This window comes from Argentina anserina, chromosome 3 (assembly GCF_933775445.1).
Source record: "Argentina anserina chromosome 3, drPotAnse1.1, whole genome shotgun sequence".
In the NCBI taxonomy this organism is placed as follows: Eukaryota; Viridiplantae; Streptophyta; class Magnoliopsida; order Rosales; family Rosaceae; genus Argentina; species Argentina anserina.
In genome coordinates this window covers 3,974,400-3,991,691 of record NC_065874.1, presented here as the reverse complement: position 1 = coordinate 3,991,691, position 17,292 = coordinate 3,974,400, and the positions used below count along the sequence as shown (strand labels likewise).

Here is a 17,292-nt window from a genome sequence, read left to right as displayed (position 1 = left end):
TTAAATCAGAAAAAAAAGTGGCATAAATGACAGAAATAACTGTTTTCCATTCAGAAACACTGAGCATTTGGATAAAAATCAACTCCACAAGAAAATAGAAGATTGAAGGCTTTTTTGATGAGTATAATTTTAACTACTCAGTAATCTTTCGGATTGTATAGTAAAGGAGATGATCTGCAAGTACGAATAAAGGTGAAGCGCAAGGAACATGAGAGAGGAATTGAAGAAGGTGACGAAGACTGTTAAAAGATTACTGTTGAAGAAGGAGAGTAGCTAGTGACTGATGTGAGAGAATTTAGCTAGTAAAATTTTAGAGAGAAGAGTAGAGAGGAAGAGGGAGGAGAGAGAGAATTTAGCGTCTACTATGGTCTATGGGAAATCCATGATCCCTTACCGTAGTCAAGAATTAAGTCGCCGTCCAGTCAATAATTAAGTCGATGCAAGAAAAGCCGGAAGGAGCTTATAGATCTTTAACTTGTATTACAAATCGAGAAAATGACTCGAGGATCTACAGTACCAATGCAAGACGAAAAGAATTTCATGGTACGTACCACAGTTGTTGTTTGGCTTCCAATAAACTTCGAAATTAGAATAGCTATAATGTGGAGTATTTCTACTTTGTTAATATGTGTCCTTGTAGTGTTTTTTTTTTAAATGTCCTTGTAATGTTTCTATATACTAGTTAGATAGTGATTATACTTTAACACGTAGTGATATGTGCGTGCATTTTTTTTTTGACAATAGTGATATGTGCGTGCATGCATGCCAGGCATTATAATTGGGTGGAGTTTAAACGAAATCCTCGTCCGGCCATCACCAATGAAGAGCCAAAATCACAAGAATACGGTTATGAGGAGAATTGGGTGGAGTTTTATCATCAGGAGAGGCATATATGGACACATTTGAATTATCTGATGATTAACCTTTTCAAGTGACATCATCCATACTTGTGCATTCTTGTTGAACAGAATAAATTCATGTTTCTGTCCTATATTTCTGTGTTTTCCTTACTGTATATATCTCTAACCTGTTACTTTCTCTATTTGTGGCTATATATTCCCAGTAAATCTCAATCCTACAGCTTATTGGCTTATTGTCTATGCGAGACCTGGCTAGTCTAGGATCTCTGCCTTATTCAAAAATCAAAATAGGGTAGGTTTTTGCACACATGCATACACAAATAATAAGCACATATCATGCAATGATTCTCACCGGGTAAACATACCCTATTTGATCTCAGTACTTGTCTCACATATCAGTCATATAAGCAAACAAGTGCAGGGTTAATTGATCTCAGTACTTGTGTCACCTATCATAGTTATGTAAGCATATACCCTATAGTACCCTGTAGTAACAAGTGCAGGGTTTGGTTATGAGCTAAAGAGTTTCTTTCTATCAAATTACTATGATCAGACTATGATCAGACAGTGTAAATATTCTCGGCACTGCTATCCTCTTCATTAGCACCAACCTGCACACAGCCGATCCGATCAAAACACACTATAATTTCCTAACTTAACATTATGGATCGAGTACACAACAGGTAATTAAAACACAACAAAAGAGATCCTTACATGTACTGTGTACCCTATAGTTTCCTTGATATCCAAAAATCCCTTCCATTGTTTGCCAATGCTCAGCTGCACATGAAAACGATATGAGACATCATCCAAATCTCAGTTATGATAATGCAACATGTAAACTGCAACAAACAAAGTTGAAAGTTTATGGTGCCCATAAGAGCCTGGTTAACACAGTAATCCCATACAGTTGCAAGGGACAATGCATATATAGACCATCTAAACTAGTGGTACCTTCCCCTTTATCTGATCCTTTATAATAAGGAAATAATTGAGTGACAATAGCTCAATGGTAATTGGATAAAGGAATTCACTACGATTCTAAATCTGTTGGCACTCTTTAAAGTTAGGAACAAAGATGAAGAAGGAAATGAACAATTGATTGACACTAGTTAGCAGTAACAGTTCATATCACATGTTAAAAAATCTCTGGAAAGTCCTTGATGGTAAAAATGTACAATAGATATGCAAATAAATGATAGAGTAGGATCACCTGAGCATTCTCATTTGCTGCATTCTTGGTCCAAAGAGAGATTTTTTCTTGCTCATCTCTAATATTGACAACCGCTCCACATACATCATGCCGATGATGAAACTGTTCATTGACCAGTGCTTGCAACTAATACTGTACTAACCCGATTTTTCGGAACAATTTTTGGATTGTTTAATTTCTATTAAGTTGTGAAATTTAATAAAATGAAATTGGATCGCTTGCAAAATTTCGATACTCGAACGGAAACGTTTCAGAACGTTTATTTAGTAAAAACGTTACGATTCCGCAACGTATATATCGACTTTTACTCCGTCAATCGTTTGAGAAAACTTTCTTCACGGAAGTTGTAGAGTTCGTCGATACGAGTTCATAGACACGTCACGCGTTCGATTTGGACGTCGGACGCGAAAGTTATTAACGTCGGAAGTTAGTTTCCGATTTTGGAAACGAGTATAAATAGACATTTTTCAGATTAGGGTTTCCATTATTGGAAACCCCTTCTCTCTCCCTTCAGCCCGCCTCCCTTTCGCACTTTCTCTCTCTTCTCTCTCGTTTTCTCTCCCTCTCACCCGAGCTCTCCTCTCTCTCTCGGCTTCCACCTTCGATCTCTCTCCCCCGAGGGAGGTGTTCCTCACCGCCGGCTCCAAGGTGCTTAGCAGCCCGATGTGACGTTCCACCGAGCATGGCACGAGCTCCAGCGTCGTCGTGAAGTATCGTCGAACTTCACCGAGCCCAGCAGCGACGGGTTCCAGCCCTCCGCCGATGCGAGCACACGATCCACACCCCTATCCACCCTCTGACGCCACCACGAGTAATTGCAGCCCTAATCGAGCCATCACACGCCTTCCACAAGAAATCGACACGATCGGCGATTCGTTCCTCTCCGACGATTTTCGAAGCCTCCACCGTTCGATCTAGGTATGAGATGATGATTATGATGCTTATGTGTGATTGTGTGGTGATTTGAATTGATTTGGGGAAGATTTGGAGGAGGATCGGAGGTAGAGGTGGAGTGTGGAACACCGCCGCCTTAGATGGCGTGTGTGAGTGCGTGGAATAGCCTAGGGGCGGCGTGAGGCCGTGGGAAGGGCAGAGGAAGGAAGGGGAGAGATTTGGGGCGGCGGTGGCGTCATACGCGCCTTGGTTGGTATCGGCGCGTGGACCCCACGCGTTGCCACAGTGAGTGGCGCGTGAGCGCCACGTGCGGTGGCGTGAACAGTGATTTAAAGAAGGGTAATTTTATAATTTATTTTTACGTACGGTAAATGTAAAAAGGTGAATTACATTCGGTAAATGTAACTTTTATTTACATTCGGTAAATGTAAATTTAAATTACTTTCAGTAAAGATAAAAGTAATTTTGGAAGGGTAATACGGTAATTATTATTTACTGAAACAGTACGTACTTTTGAATAGTAGTTATACATACAGAAATACGTAAACAGTATGTACTCGTACAACAATACGTATTGGTTAGGTATTCGTACATTAATACGTGATTAGTACTGTGAATAGTAATCGTGAATAGTACTGTGAATAGTGATCGTGAATAGTAACAGTAACGTAAATAGTGACGGTGAACAGTAAATTCGTAAAACCGAAAATCGCTGAACAGTAACCGACTATTACTGTTTCGGCATTTAAAGGTTTACGAAATGTTTCTAAATTCTTTTCTTATCTTTTCAAGGTGATCGATAAATCAATGAAAAGAATTATCTTCGGAAATTGTGGAATTACGCTCGAGTCGATAAGGTGAGTAAAATCTCACATATTTAGGAATCTACCCTTGCGGTGATTCCAAGATTTTTGCAAGAGTTTTATATATTGAAATACGACATGTATATAATATAGGTGATTATATATATTGTATAAATTGTAATAAGTACATATATATAAAGTTTGCTACATTATATACTGTTATGAATTCATTTGAAATAGGTCATCTCGATGACAAGTATGTGATTTTATTATGGAGTTTGTTAAACGTTTTGTCTTCGGACTTGTTGATAAAATTATGACATGTATATGATATAGTGGATTATATATATATATATATATAGTATAAATGGTAAATAAATACATATATATAAAGTTTGCTACTTAATATACTGTTATGATTTTATTGTGTTGATGTCATTTTAATGACAAGATTTTATCGAGCATGAAAATTTGGATTTGTACAATATGATGTGAGATTATTGTACGTGATTTAACATGAAGATTGTTAAAATGTGATTTGTCTTCGGACGTGATTTTTGGTACAATATGAAGTGAGATTATTGTACGTGTGTGGCAAGTCGGAACCTAACCTTTGGCCAGGCGAAAGTTACGATACAGTTAGAGCTCTAGTCTGTCTGCCAGAGTCCTGCATGAGAGGTAACGGGTGGTTATCTGCTCATGAGTACTCCTGTTGTTTTGATATTGGGTAGCGGGTGGTTGCCCAATATCGGCGGTGTATTACGAGAGGGGTAACAGATGTGTATCAGTGTTCTTGGTACCCGTATTATAAATGCATTTGGGTAACCAGAAGGGTTACTTAATTTCTCATGAGCGCTTTTTTTCATATTTCTTTGGGACAACCAGATGGGCCGTCCATTGACTCATGAGTGCATTTATATTTGTTTGATTTGTGGATTTTCGTATATATATTAATATGCGATTTATATTTTCATTTTACTCATACGAGCTGTAAAGCTTACCGGGTTTGTGTTTACAATCCCGGTGCACCAATTCGATGGTGTAGTGGATAACTCCGCAGGTGTGGATTAGCGGGAATTGACGGACCGCTCAGAGGACTTGAAGTTATTTATCTCCAGCTTGTGTGAGGATTTTGTGTGACTATCTTGTGAGTTTGTTGTGAGGATTACGCAATTCCATTTGTTATAATATTGAATTATAATTTGGGTTGTAATAATCGGTTTAACTGAGTCGTATTTTGAACTCAGAGATGATCCGCTGTGACATTTTAAATGATTTCGATTCGTTGAAATTGTTTGGTGTTTAACGACTTTGAAATTTTGAGTTTTTAAGCTCGAAATTTTGGGGTCGTTACAGTTGGTATCAGAGCCTAAGTGTGTATTTGGCGATTATCAATATCATCCGGGAGCGATGATCCGACTGCAGGCGGGCACCCATCACATGCTACTCGGTATTGATATGTCGTCGGGTACGCGAGAGTGTTAGGAGCCATACCTTATGGTTTGGTCCTGTAGAGAGTATTGTGACGATACTCCGATGATTCACCTTCTTCTGAAATTTCATGATTGATATTGGTTGGATCTATTTTGTCGAATTCGAGACTTCACATGTATGACTGAGTGTTAATTGTTGAATGGTGATGAATTTGGATAAATGGCCGTGAACAGGGCCGAGGACGGACGAGAGGTCGCGGCCGAGGTAGTGTTGCAGGCCAAGTCCGCAGTGTGGAGAACCTTTACGAGGAGGCTGCTCCACAGACAGAACAGGCAATAAGAGAACACATACAAGTGATACAACTACAACTATTTCAGGGTGATATTTGAATAGCAATTAAACCAAAAGTAACAGTTGGACCATACCGTCTGTTGCCAGGGAAAGTTAGATTCCCCTCTGGAGAAACTTAGAGTCCATTTCCCTCCCTCAGCATGAACAGATTCCTCCCCTTCCCACTTGGGCTCTATATTATCTTTGAAGAAATAAAAATCAAAACCAGGAGTCAACTGGCTAGGCTGGCACATGTTGTTGTAGAAACTGAAACAGGGTAGTTATAAGTTAGTACCAAGAAAACATGAGCAAAAGCACACAAGCTAGTATTACTGGTGGTGGATATGAGATATGCAGTTGCATGCGCACAGTAATATAATAAGCAACAAACTTCAGAACGAAATCCCTGTCCCAATAGAGTAGAAAGCACGGACATATGATTTACTTAACATATGACAAATCTAAATAATGAGTACTGATGGAAACACCTCCCTAATCCACACATACACATAAGATATGACAAGTTTGTTACCACGCACTATCGATGGTATAAAATGCAACAAAACATGAAAGGAAAAAATAGTGAGTCAGCTCTAATATTATTGCTTGCAAGTTAAAGAAGATGATGTCCCATTGTTGTATCTTAGAACTATGCAAATAGTTTATGAAATAAGAACCGAGAAAACAAAAGAGGGGCACTGCAATGCGCAGTTGCACAGACTTGCAGCATCCCACTTCATTCTCTTCTCCTGTAAACTTTGCGGAAGGGAACACCTCCCATATTATACCTAAAACGTGTATCATAGAATAACTTACTTAGCATAATAAGCAGCTGAAAAAAATACAACAAACCCAAATGCCCTGATTCTCACTCTATCTAATACAAAATCTGTAAGCCCTTATCAACATCACTATAATGGCAAAACGTTGGGCAGCTAGTGCCTTCTGTAACTTCATGACTACATCATACTGTAATTTAATAACGAGTTCAAAATGCAGACAGACAAACTATCACATACCATTTCAAACCCACACAGCCGTATCACTTAAAACCCCCAAATCCCGGAGATTATATGTTCAGACCCAGACCCCAAAACCCAAACTCAATCTTCAATAACTGGCTCCCAATTTACTCACCATCATCGTGTTAGTACCAAACCCATTACACATTTACACTAGAACCCTAAAAAACCACAAGAGCCCAAAATGGGGACACAATTCAAACGACCCAGTAGACTCATCAACAAGACAAACAAGAACATAACGAAAATGAAAGAAACACAAACCTCCAGAAGCCCTCCACGGTAGTGAAGGTGTAGACCGGGCAAATTGAGCCGGGAGTGGCCGACCTACCGACCCAGAATGTCCACGAGTGGGCCGACGCCGTCTCCTTCGGACCCTACATTTTCATTTTCACGTATAGAGAAACAAATCGTGTTTACTCCGAAGAACAAGAAACAAAGAAAAAACACTAAATAATAAAAAAGGAAATGAATGAGACTCCAGTCAACACATACCAGAGTGATCAGGCTGCGCGTGAAGATCTCCGCCGCCGCCCGCTTGGTCACCTGCTTCTTCTTCAGTATCAAGGAACAGACTGTGAAAAAGCAGGTACATAACAGCATAGACAACAATCTTCCCGCTCCGGGCAAGAGACACGGCAACATCACGCCAGCCCGGCAAGCTCCAAAGCTTGCGGAGGTAGCGGAGGACGGCGGGGAGCTCCGGGATGATATTGTAAGGAAAACCGAGCACCTGAGCTACCGATGTCGCCGCCGTGTAAGGGAGTTTCGGGTTTTTACGGAGGAAAGCCTCGGCCCTTTCCTTGGCCAGCCGGGAAGAGCCTCCAAGACTGGAGAAACTTACCATTTCGGTGGTGATTTGCTTTTTTGGGTCTCGGCTGATCCGATTTGGGTCAGTCCTCAGTACAGCTTTCACGTATGCATGCCCTCCCAATTTATTGTCATCTTGTGCCAGTCATTTCTATGTAGTCGCATATTCTGTTTTCTTTTTAAATAATATTTGTGATGGGCGAGTATACCGTAATACTGTATTAGTGTGAACTGTGAAGTGTATGTATGAAATTAAAAGAACAAAGTGACCAAGTTTTGTGCCACACATAAACGTGGAAGTTTTTTATTTCGTTTACAAATTTGAAAATGATACTAGAATTAATACATGTATGTTTATTTCAAAAATAAAGAAAAATTAATGCATGCACGTCAAACTTATAATTGTATGTCTCTAGTGACACCGGTCTCTCTTTATACATGATAGGTTATGTTTGACTTCTTTATTTTTTTATTAAACAAATAATGTATAGTTGTAAACAATAAAAGAAATTAGAGGACTGCTCACATAAGACATACAAAAGAAAGTCGTAACCAAAGATGTTGGGAGGGGAAGTAAATTGACTGGAATAGGTTCACTTTAGATCGTAGGATTTATTCATATAATGATCTAACGTCGAGTGTGTGTGTTGTGCTGGTGTTTATCATTTAGGTCATTCAGGGGAAGCCTCAATCGATACGAATTATGCAGTCTAAGCGTCAAGCAATACAATACCAATGGTAAACTGACAGAGTATTCTCGGTGCACGGCGTGCATTTTTATATACAGTTTGAGTTAGAGGTGACAAAGGGACAGGCCGAGCCGACCCAGTCCATTTTAAACGGGCCAAAATTGTGCTTGTGTCGTGCTCGGACCGGCCAATTTATTTATCGTGCCGAGCTCGGACCAGGTCATTTGCTTAAATATTAAGCCCGAACTCGTGTCGGGCCAAGAAGCGGGCCGGCCCATTAGCATTATATAACACAATTAAAATAAAAAATATTATGTACTTTGAATATTTGTTTTATATAATTATTTATAGTAAAATAAATAAAATACTACACACATTTTATAATCTTATTTTTAAAATGTTCCGTATCTCAAAATAATGACGTTTTATTCACTATTTTGATAATATTTGTGAAATATTGTAATTAAAATAATAAAATAATCAATAGATTTTAATTTAAAAAGTATAATATTCAAGTTTAATAATGATAATTGTTTAAATATTGATATAAATAATATAAAATTATGTGTTTAACGGGCTGGCCCATGAATTTATCTTGCTCGGGTTGTGCCGGGCTAAAAACGGGCCGAGCCCATGAGCCAAAATATCTCGACCCGGCTCGGCCCATTACAATAACGGGTTCGGGCTGGGCTGCTAACGGGTTCGGGCCGTGCCGGGCCGATTTTTAACGTGCCGGGTCCGGTCCGGACTCGGGTTTTTAGGCCCATTTTCCACTTCTAGTTTGAATGGCTTAGATTATGATTTATCATACAAATGCACGGTTGACTATGAATATAAAATTATTTTCAATAACTAAGATTGTTTCATGTACCATATACGCCGCGTACATATAAGAAATCTGATAAACTGGACGTTTTTAAGTACTTTATTAATTAGGATTTTATTCCACAGTGAGCCGTTGGATAAGGATTTATTATTAATCCTTATTACAATAGGAGTTTTGAATTCTTTTTCTACTTCGTAACGGTTTCTTTTGTGATTCGGAATAGGTTTGCAACTTCGTATAAAATCAGATTATCAGATTGTTTATAAAAGACATAGGTGGTGGTGGTACCACTAGTACGTACTCTTCATTTATTTAGCCAATAGAGCAAGTCAGGTATTGAAAACATCTCAATAGATTCTTGTATTCTCGTTCCTGTTCTTATATTCTTGTCTTACAGCCCGAAGACGTAGGCGAACAAAGAAGTACTTCCGTAAGAAGAATTTTAGCGGGAGCAATATGGAGAAGACGAAAGTTGTCGTAGATCACTACAGGGTTCTTGACTTACCTTCTGGTGAGGAAGGCAGAAAGCTTGATGAGAACCAGATAAGAAAGGCATACAGAGCAAAGGTTTTGCATTTACTGGGCAAGTTCCAAAGGCTCAGCTCTTCCTATTCCATACTGAAGGATCCAGAAGCCAGGAAACGGTTTGACGACTCTTTCCGTACAGGACTTGTTCTCACAAATGACCAAAAGAGTATATTGATTGTGTTAGGTTACCTTATCTATGTTGCTACTCCGTTGGCTTTTCCAGCTGCAAGAAATGTGGAAACCAAATTCAAAAGTGTAGCGACGATACTTTGTTATCACCTTGCTTTTGAAGAACTACGCAGACGTCAAAAATTGAAAGAACTCCATTCGATGATGGTTCGAGATGGCAATCCTAATCAGGCTAGCACCAATAAAGAAACAAAATCACAGGAAGACTACGATATTATGAGTCCATTAGATTGGTATTTTAAGATTTTTATTAAGTGTTTAGATTTCTTTGCTAAAGTTTTAGACGAGTATGATCCATATGATCGTCATCTATATACGTATGTGTTTTCGGAGAAATTTTGACAAATAACCTTTTTATGGTCACCGAGTTGATTTGTATCTTATTTGTAATTTTTGTTGAAAAATGTCAATTTGAGGATATGAAAAGTCATGTAAGCTCCTATATAAACCTTATTAATCACAATCTAGCAATTTCAATGTTTACTCTACAAACACTTTTTTGAATTGATATAATCGAGGATGATAAGATGATCGGAGACTATAAATATGATTCAAGGGAAGTTCCATGGTTACTTGAACAGATGACGAATTCCTTCTTTTCTATAACAAAGAAAAATAAAAGAAAGTGGTATAGATGACCAGATTCTTGATGATTGAATGTGGGGATTTTGCTAACACATCCTTCTCTATGGACTTAACAATGACCAAAAAGAGATAAATCCTAGATCCAAATTTTGCTCTTCTTCTTCCCCTTTCATTGTATAAATTTTTTTGTTGTTGCTCAATATATTACCCATATAAAATCTGTAAAGGCTACTTATTATGTTTGAAAGGTAGCGAGGTTAATTTGTTGTCGCAAGAAAGAATGATGGAGATGTAGTAGGTCATAGAAATTACAAGGGGCATGAAAAACTTTTGGTCTCTCTATTTGGTCATTTTCAACATTTTTTTACATTGAGGTTAAAAATCATTCTGAACGCTCAACATGGGTTAATTTTTAAAATATCTCATGGAAATTAATATGGAGATGAAGAATCGGATTCAGGTCAAAATTCTAAGAAGAGCAATATGGAGAAAGCTGTCTAGTGATCTACGGGTTCTTGACAAATCATCTGGTGATCGAGGAAGGTAGCTTCTGCCATCTGGTGATGAGGAAGGCAGAAAGCTTGATGAGAACCAAATTAAATCAAAAGGCATGCAGAGCAAAGGTTTTCTGCAGTTAATTACTGGCTAAGTTCCAAAGGGCTCAGCTCATCCTAGATCCATACAGAGCCAGTCATTGGATCCTTAGCTAGATTCACAACAGCGCGCACTCTAAACTGGTACTGATGTTATTAATATATGTGTGCACGTAAAACGTATCGTAGTGCTTTTAATGCATGTTTTCTTCGATCCCCTTCGATCTGGTCGATCTGCTCTGTAATCTGTACGTGATTTTTCTCTTTGTAATATGATCATGCGCGCATGCATGCATGTCGAATGAAAAGGGAAATCATCAACTTAATTACCAATTTCAAGCAGAGATATAATGGAATAATGCGGATCGACTCTGGATCATACTTCTAATGAAGGGAGCTATCTAGATTTTGTGACACGCATTATTACAATTTTGTTCTCCACTCCGATTCGGTGACAGTTCGTCATAATATTTAAAAATATAAATGAAAAGTGTTGTAGGAGAATTACTCTCCGTAATCTTCTATAAATTAGTCAAGATAAGGAATAGTATATAATCCATGAATCTACGGGATACACAATGCAATGCATCTATAAAGACTCTCTTATCAATGAATAAAAATGATGATTCTCCCTATTCAGATGCGTATAAAGATGATCATGAATCTACATGATACTCAATATAATGCCTATATACTGGCGAGACGATAAGCTACTTGAAGACAATACTTGTACCAACTTGTATCACCTATAAACTCATTGTGAAAGAGTTCTTATGTATCGCTTTTAATGACGGAGCGCATCTCAAGAGTCAAAATGTGAATTGTATTCTTTCACGATACTTATGATTCAAAATAATGAATCAATGACTTGTATAGGCTATTCTTTTGAGCAAGATGTTATATGGATCAATATAATTTCTCCAAAATAATGGAGACGTAATCTATGAGTTAAAAAATGTATAATGGAAACAAAAATCAGAAAGCCAAAAATAGAAACTCAAGTCGGCCCCACCCCGACCCGAGCCTCCATCGCTGCCGAATCTTCCATGCCGGCGATCTCCCTCCTCCGACCGCCGTGCTCGACACCGCCGGTGTCTTTGGAATCACACGGCGGGGCTGCATCGACAGGTGGTGGTGGCGACCCACCCCGTGTTGCGTTTCTACCACGCCCAACGAAGCACAATGACGGCTTCGTCGACTCGACGTCGCCGGTGAGAGCAGGGCACGAGGCGACCGTCGCAGGTCCTCCCTCCTCCTCCTCAACACAATTCCACCGACGGTGAGGCTCGAATCAAGCCGCTTCACTCTCGATCTTCAAATCCCGATCTGGGATCTTGCGGCAGCGATTCTGGCTATTTCTGGCCAAATTGGAGTGAATTAAAGGTATGGTTACGATCTCCACCATGTAATCAACTTTTTGATGTTGGGAATTTGTCGATTTGAGGAGGTTTTGGCGGAGGTTGTGGTGGTGCGCGTGTTGCCGTCTGTGGGGGCACGTGGGATTAAGTGAGGACGGTACGGGCTAGGCTATCGACCTAGGACGGTGTAGGAAGAGAAATGGTGGGGTTTGGGGGCTGCGTGTGAGGTCACGCGTGGCTACTGTGGAGTTCGTCGATACGAGTTCATAGACACGTCACGCGTTTGATTCGGACGTCGGACGCGAAAGTTATTAACGTCGGAAGTTAGTTTCCGATTTTGGAAACGAGTATAAATAGACATTTTTCAGATTAGGGTTTCCATTATTGGAAACCCCTTCTCTCTCCCTTCAGCCCGCCTCCCTTTCGCACTTTCTCTCTCTTCTCTCTCGTTTTCTCTCCCTCTCACCCGAGCTCTCCTCTCTCTCTCTCGGCTTCCACCTTCGATCTCTCTCCCCCGAGGGAGGTGTTCCTCACCGCCGGCTCCAAGGTGCTTAGCAGCCTGATGTGACGTTCCACCGAGCATGGCACGAGCTCCAGCGTCGTCGTGAAGTATCGTCGAACTTCACCGAGCCCAGCAGCGACGGGTTCCAGCCCTCCGCCGATGCGAGCACACGATCCACACCCCTATCCACCCTCTGACGCCACCACGAGTAATTGCAGCCCTAAGTGAGCGCTACGCGCGGTCGTTTGTGGCGACGCGTGAACAGTATTTTATGAACAATGTTTCAACTGTAATGAATAGTCACCTGAGATTTTACGTATCATTTTTCTAAGCACGTTGTCATGTTATTAGGTGACCGACGAAACGAGTGAGGAATCAATTCGGTGTCGTAGAAGTTGCAAAATAAGGTGAGTAAATCTCACTATGACACGTCTATCCTTAGCGGTGACTCATATTTACGATTTCTTAAAAAGAGTGAACTGTGACATCTATATAATATAATGGGTTGTGTATGTGTACAACAATGGTAAATACGATTTATATATATGGGTTGTTATATTATATAATGTTACGGTTTTTATTTCAAATTGATTGTATTGTTTTTGATTAATTGTGGTGAATGGGACCGGAAGGGAAATAACGTACCTTCCGGTATAACTAATTATTGGAGTGAATATATTTATATTGTTGTGCAAGATTCACTTCGTTGTAGTACATAAACATGTGTGAATTGTTATATTGTACGTGTTTTAACATTGAGTCTTGTAAAACGTTTTCTAGTCTTCGGACGTTGTTGGCATTAAATCGGAACCAAACTTTGGCTCAGTGTCGGTTACAATCAGTTAGAGCTCTAGTCTGTCTGCCGGTGTACTGCATGAGGGGTAACAGATGGGTTACCTGGGTCTCATGAGTACCCATGTTGTAGAATGATATTGGGTAACATATGAGTTGCCCAGTGTCTGCCAGTGTACTGTATTAGGGGTAACATATGGGTACCTGGGTCTCATGAGTACTCATGTTTTTAAATGATATTTGGTAACAAATGGGTTGCTTAATGTCTCATGAGTACACATATTTTAAAATAATATTTGGCAACTAGATGACTGTCCAGTGTCTCATGAGTACACTTGTATTTAAATGTTACTAGTTATATTTCATTTGCATACGATGTATGTTATAATATTGGTTTACTCATACGAGCTAAAAAATTTACTGGGTTTGTGTTTACAATCCTGATGCACCAATTCAATGGTGTAGGAGATAGTTTTGCAGGTGGGGATTAGTAGATTCGAAGGGCTTACTCTGAAGATTTCTTTCTTCTGTTTGTGGTGAGGATTTAGTGAATTTTACATTTCCATTTGTTATGATACTTGATGTATAAACTGGTTATGTATTATTCAAGTCGACTGAGTCGTACTGTGAACTCAGTTTTGATACAATGTTACTATAAGATGATTTCAGTATATTTGAGATTTTTTTAGAGTTTTCATGGCTTCGAATTCAAATTTTTATCGTTCGAAATTCAAGGTCGTAACACCTTTCCAACCGGATAAGGCAGTGAAGTCAGTGGCATTGGATTCCTAACACCCCTTGCTCCTAAAATTTCATAGCATTCGGGGTTCGGAAAGTTAGTGAAGCATTTAAGGAAATGTAAAACAGAGGTTCGGTATTGGTTAATGATGTAGCGTGTCTATATTGGGACCTATATATATTGATCAGTTTCATGCTTCACACGATAAACCAAAGAGTTTTTTATGAAGCATAAGCTACGGCTTGTAGCGTGTCTTGTTTTACGGTATCCATATATATCACCATCATTGAAGTTATGGTTATAATGATATGCATGTTAGTGTTTCAAGTCTAACGATATGCATGTTTGTTAACGGATTATGTTAACGGTTTATCGTCAGATATTTTATGTGTCAAATTATGCCTCCACAAGCACATAATGATGAGTGATTTGATGTTGAATTTTGTCTTTAAATAATACATGAACTTCCACCTATGTCCGCTTATAAAGACCTTAACATGCAATCTCGTTTAGTCACTTTTGATGATCCAATCTCCCTATCGTTAGGGGGAGAGAAGAACAAATTTTTCAAGTTCAACGACTTAGTTTTATCGTGGTTTGTCCCATTGAACCTCATCATGTTCCTAATAGTCATATAAATAAAAGTGACGAAATTAGAGATACATGTTGTAATTATGTATGTAAGGATTAATGTCCGACAGATGGACATATAGGCACTCTTTGTTGGTGACATGGTCACTCCACAAATGTGGTAGATTGTGTCACTAGGCTGTGGCTCTCACGTAAGTGTGAAGAGACCATTTGGTTCGATAATACTTGCTGAATGCGAGTTATGGCACAACTTGATCTATTATCAATGATACTCACTCGTCTGTTTTCTTGGATGATGGTTATCATTAGGAGACGCCTCAATGTCAATACTAATCCAAATAAGAGATCTCGAAGAATGACGATGTTGAATTAGTTTGATGTCGAACCATACATACTCTGTTGAAGCAAAATTCTAACATTGTAGATTGGCCTACATGGAAAGTGTTATCGGTAGGAATTGATAGTGATGATCGACCCACGTCGTCGCCACAGCCTCTTGGAAAGCCGTAGGATCCAGATTTAACAAAGAGATAGGTCATTGGTCAGGTAGTGCCAACACCGTACATGTAAATTCTATCGGTTATACCTTTGTTAGGCGTAGTGAGAAAGAGAAGAGTTTAGACTCAACTAATGCGCAAACTCTCTGAAAAAAACACCCTGAAATCAAATATGAGACGGTTTGTTCTCATAATACCTTGTCAGTTAGGTGGTTTCTAAAACAACTGAATTTGCAGCTTGTGGTCACATATCATCTCTGTTTGGACTAAGTTAAGAGATGTAGATAAAGATCCTGAATTGATTGGTTTTAACCTAATTCAAGTGTCTCCAGACCACGAAGCGCGTTAACTTAATAAAGGTATGGATATTAAGATGAAGTGTCATGGACTCTTAATGAACAAAGAGCTGAATGTTACTTTTTTGAAGCTCTTTGCTCAAAGCTCAAGGCTCACCACCTTGACCATCCAATCAAGTCTATTAGACTGGATAATGCAGGAGAATTCACTTCGAAAACTTTTTATTGCCTGGGATAAATGTTGACATCCCGCAACCCCATGTTCATTCTACATAATAGAGGAGCAGGAGCGACAGTTAAGTGGTTACATATTATAACTAGGGCCTAAGTTACGCATAAGTAATCTACCCATAACTGCCAAATATTTTGTACTCACACTATATATGGAGTCCTGGTGAGGAAGGCATATATAAAGCTTGATGAGGACCGGCTCATGTTAGATCCATGTTTTTTGGTATAAAGACGAAAAAAATTGGAAAATGACCTGTTTTAGGCCCCTAAAATGATTTTTGACCATATTTTTATAAACTAATGAAAACTGACCAAATTTAGGGAGGAAAATCATGAATACCCTCGCTAAATTTTCTTATCAACTATAATCAAATATTCAACTAAAATAAAACCTCTAAACAAATATAACTTTTCTTCTCTCTCATAACCCTCTATCGTCGCTCGCTCTCTTATGATAACTACTACAATAACCGGGGAGTTGCAACTACAATGGTAAGAAAAATGGAGCGGCTTCTACCATTAATTGTGCTAGGGCTGGTTGACCATCTCAAGAATATTGCATCCCCTGGATCAATAATCAAAGTTGATGAAGTGATAGAACATAACACCTCAAATCAAGTCATATTCAATAAGTAATCAAATTAATCGAAAAACTGAAATTTGGATTGAGATTAATCGTACTAATACTGTAAATTTGGAATACATTTTATCTAAAAAATTATAGGATATAGCATGAGCAATATATCTGATGAAACAGAAAAATATTTGGTATGTTATTTTTCCAGTCGATCCACAAGTACAGTATATAGTTTCACTTTTAGATAATCAAATGATAATACAATACTTGTGAGTCTACAAAAATTTGCAATAATTCTGAAGAAAGTAAAAGAAGGCTTATTAAGGAGAGATAAAATGATCGGTGCAAGATGAAGGATCAACAACTATGAAGAGTTAGCAAGGAATGATAGGCTTTAGGGTTCTTAGCCTTCTCGTTATTTGGTTTGTTACTGGGTTTTATCCATTATTTGACTGTGAGATTAACCAACCACTTTCAATCAATTACATTGGGAATATGGATCATTGACTAGTTCATCTTGATGACTGATGATTCAAACTTAAACAAATGACTAAAGAAATTAGAGGTCTAGCAAGGATAGTTAAGACTTTTCCTCCATAAATATGGTCATTTTTCATTAGTTTAGAAAAAGAAGGTCAAAAATCAATTTAGGTGCATAAAACGGATCATTTTTCAAAATTTCTCTATAAAGACTAGGATAGTATCAATTTTGGAGTGGAATTCGGTGACAGTTGGTGACAATATTAAAAATAAAATAAAAATAAGAATCAATATTTATTATTGGTTTTGAGATTTTTTTTTATATCAATTTGAGACCTTATCCAATTAGGGTTCTAGTTTACAAACTACAAACAAGGATTTATCGATCTCAGGGTCGTCTTTTCCCAGCAAGTAATAAAAGGCGCGGCAGGGTAGGGGTCAGAGATCAACCAT

The 17,292-nt window shown here is 38.6% G+C and overlaps 1 protein-coding gene across 1 annotated transcript; it reads right to left on the bottom strand.

Moving 5' to 3' along the window:
* Nucleotides 1–1,206: 1,206 nt before the first annotated feature.
* Nucleotides 1,207–7,403, bottom strand: LOC126785818 (eukaryotic translation initiation factor 4E-2-like). Its single transcript, XM_050511469.1, has 7 exons — nt 7,205–7,403; nt 7,052–7,131; nt 6,821–6,933; nt 5,630–5,801; nt 2,074–2,199; nt 1,575–1,640; nt 1,207–1,471 (listed from the first exon to the last, which is right to left on the bottom strand). The coding sequence occupies exons 1-7, from the start codon at nt 7,401–7,403 to the stop codon at nt 1,421–1,423; spliced, it is 807 nt and encodes a 268-aa protein (XP_050367426.1). The 3' UTR covers nt 1,207–1,420.
* Between the last annotated feature and the right edge of the window lie 9,889 nt (nt 7,404–17,292).

What these genes read in the sequence shown, in the direction of transcription:
- LOC126785818 (XM_050511469.1), bottom strand. Translation starts at nt 7,403, where the DNA reads ATGGTAAGTTTCTCCAGTCTTGGAGGCTCTTCCCGGCTGGCCAAGGAA. An exon ending in TTGGAGCTTGCCGGGCTGGC is followed by an intron (nt 7,132 to 7,204) that starts GTGATGTTGCCG and finishes GCTTTTTCACAG; the next exon opens with TCTGTTCCTTGATACTGAAG. An exon ending in ACCGTGGAGGGCTTCTGGAG is followed by an intron (nt 5,802 to 6,820) that starts GTTTGTGTTTCT and finishes ACCCTGTTTCAG; the next exon opens with TTTCTACAACAACATGTGCC.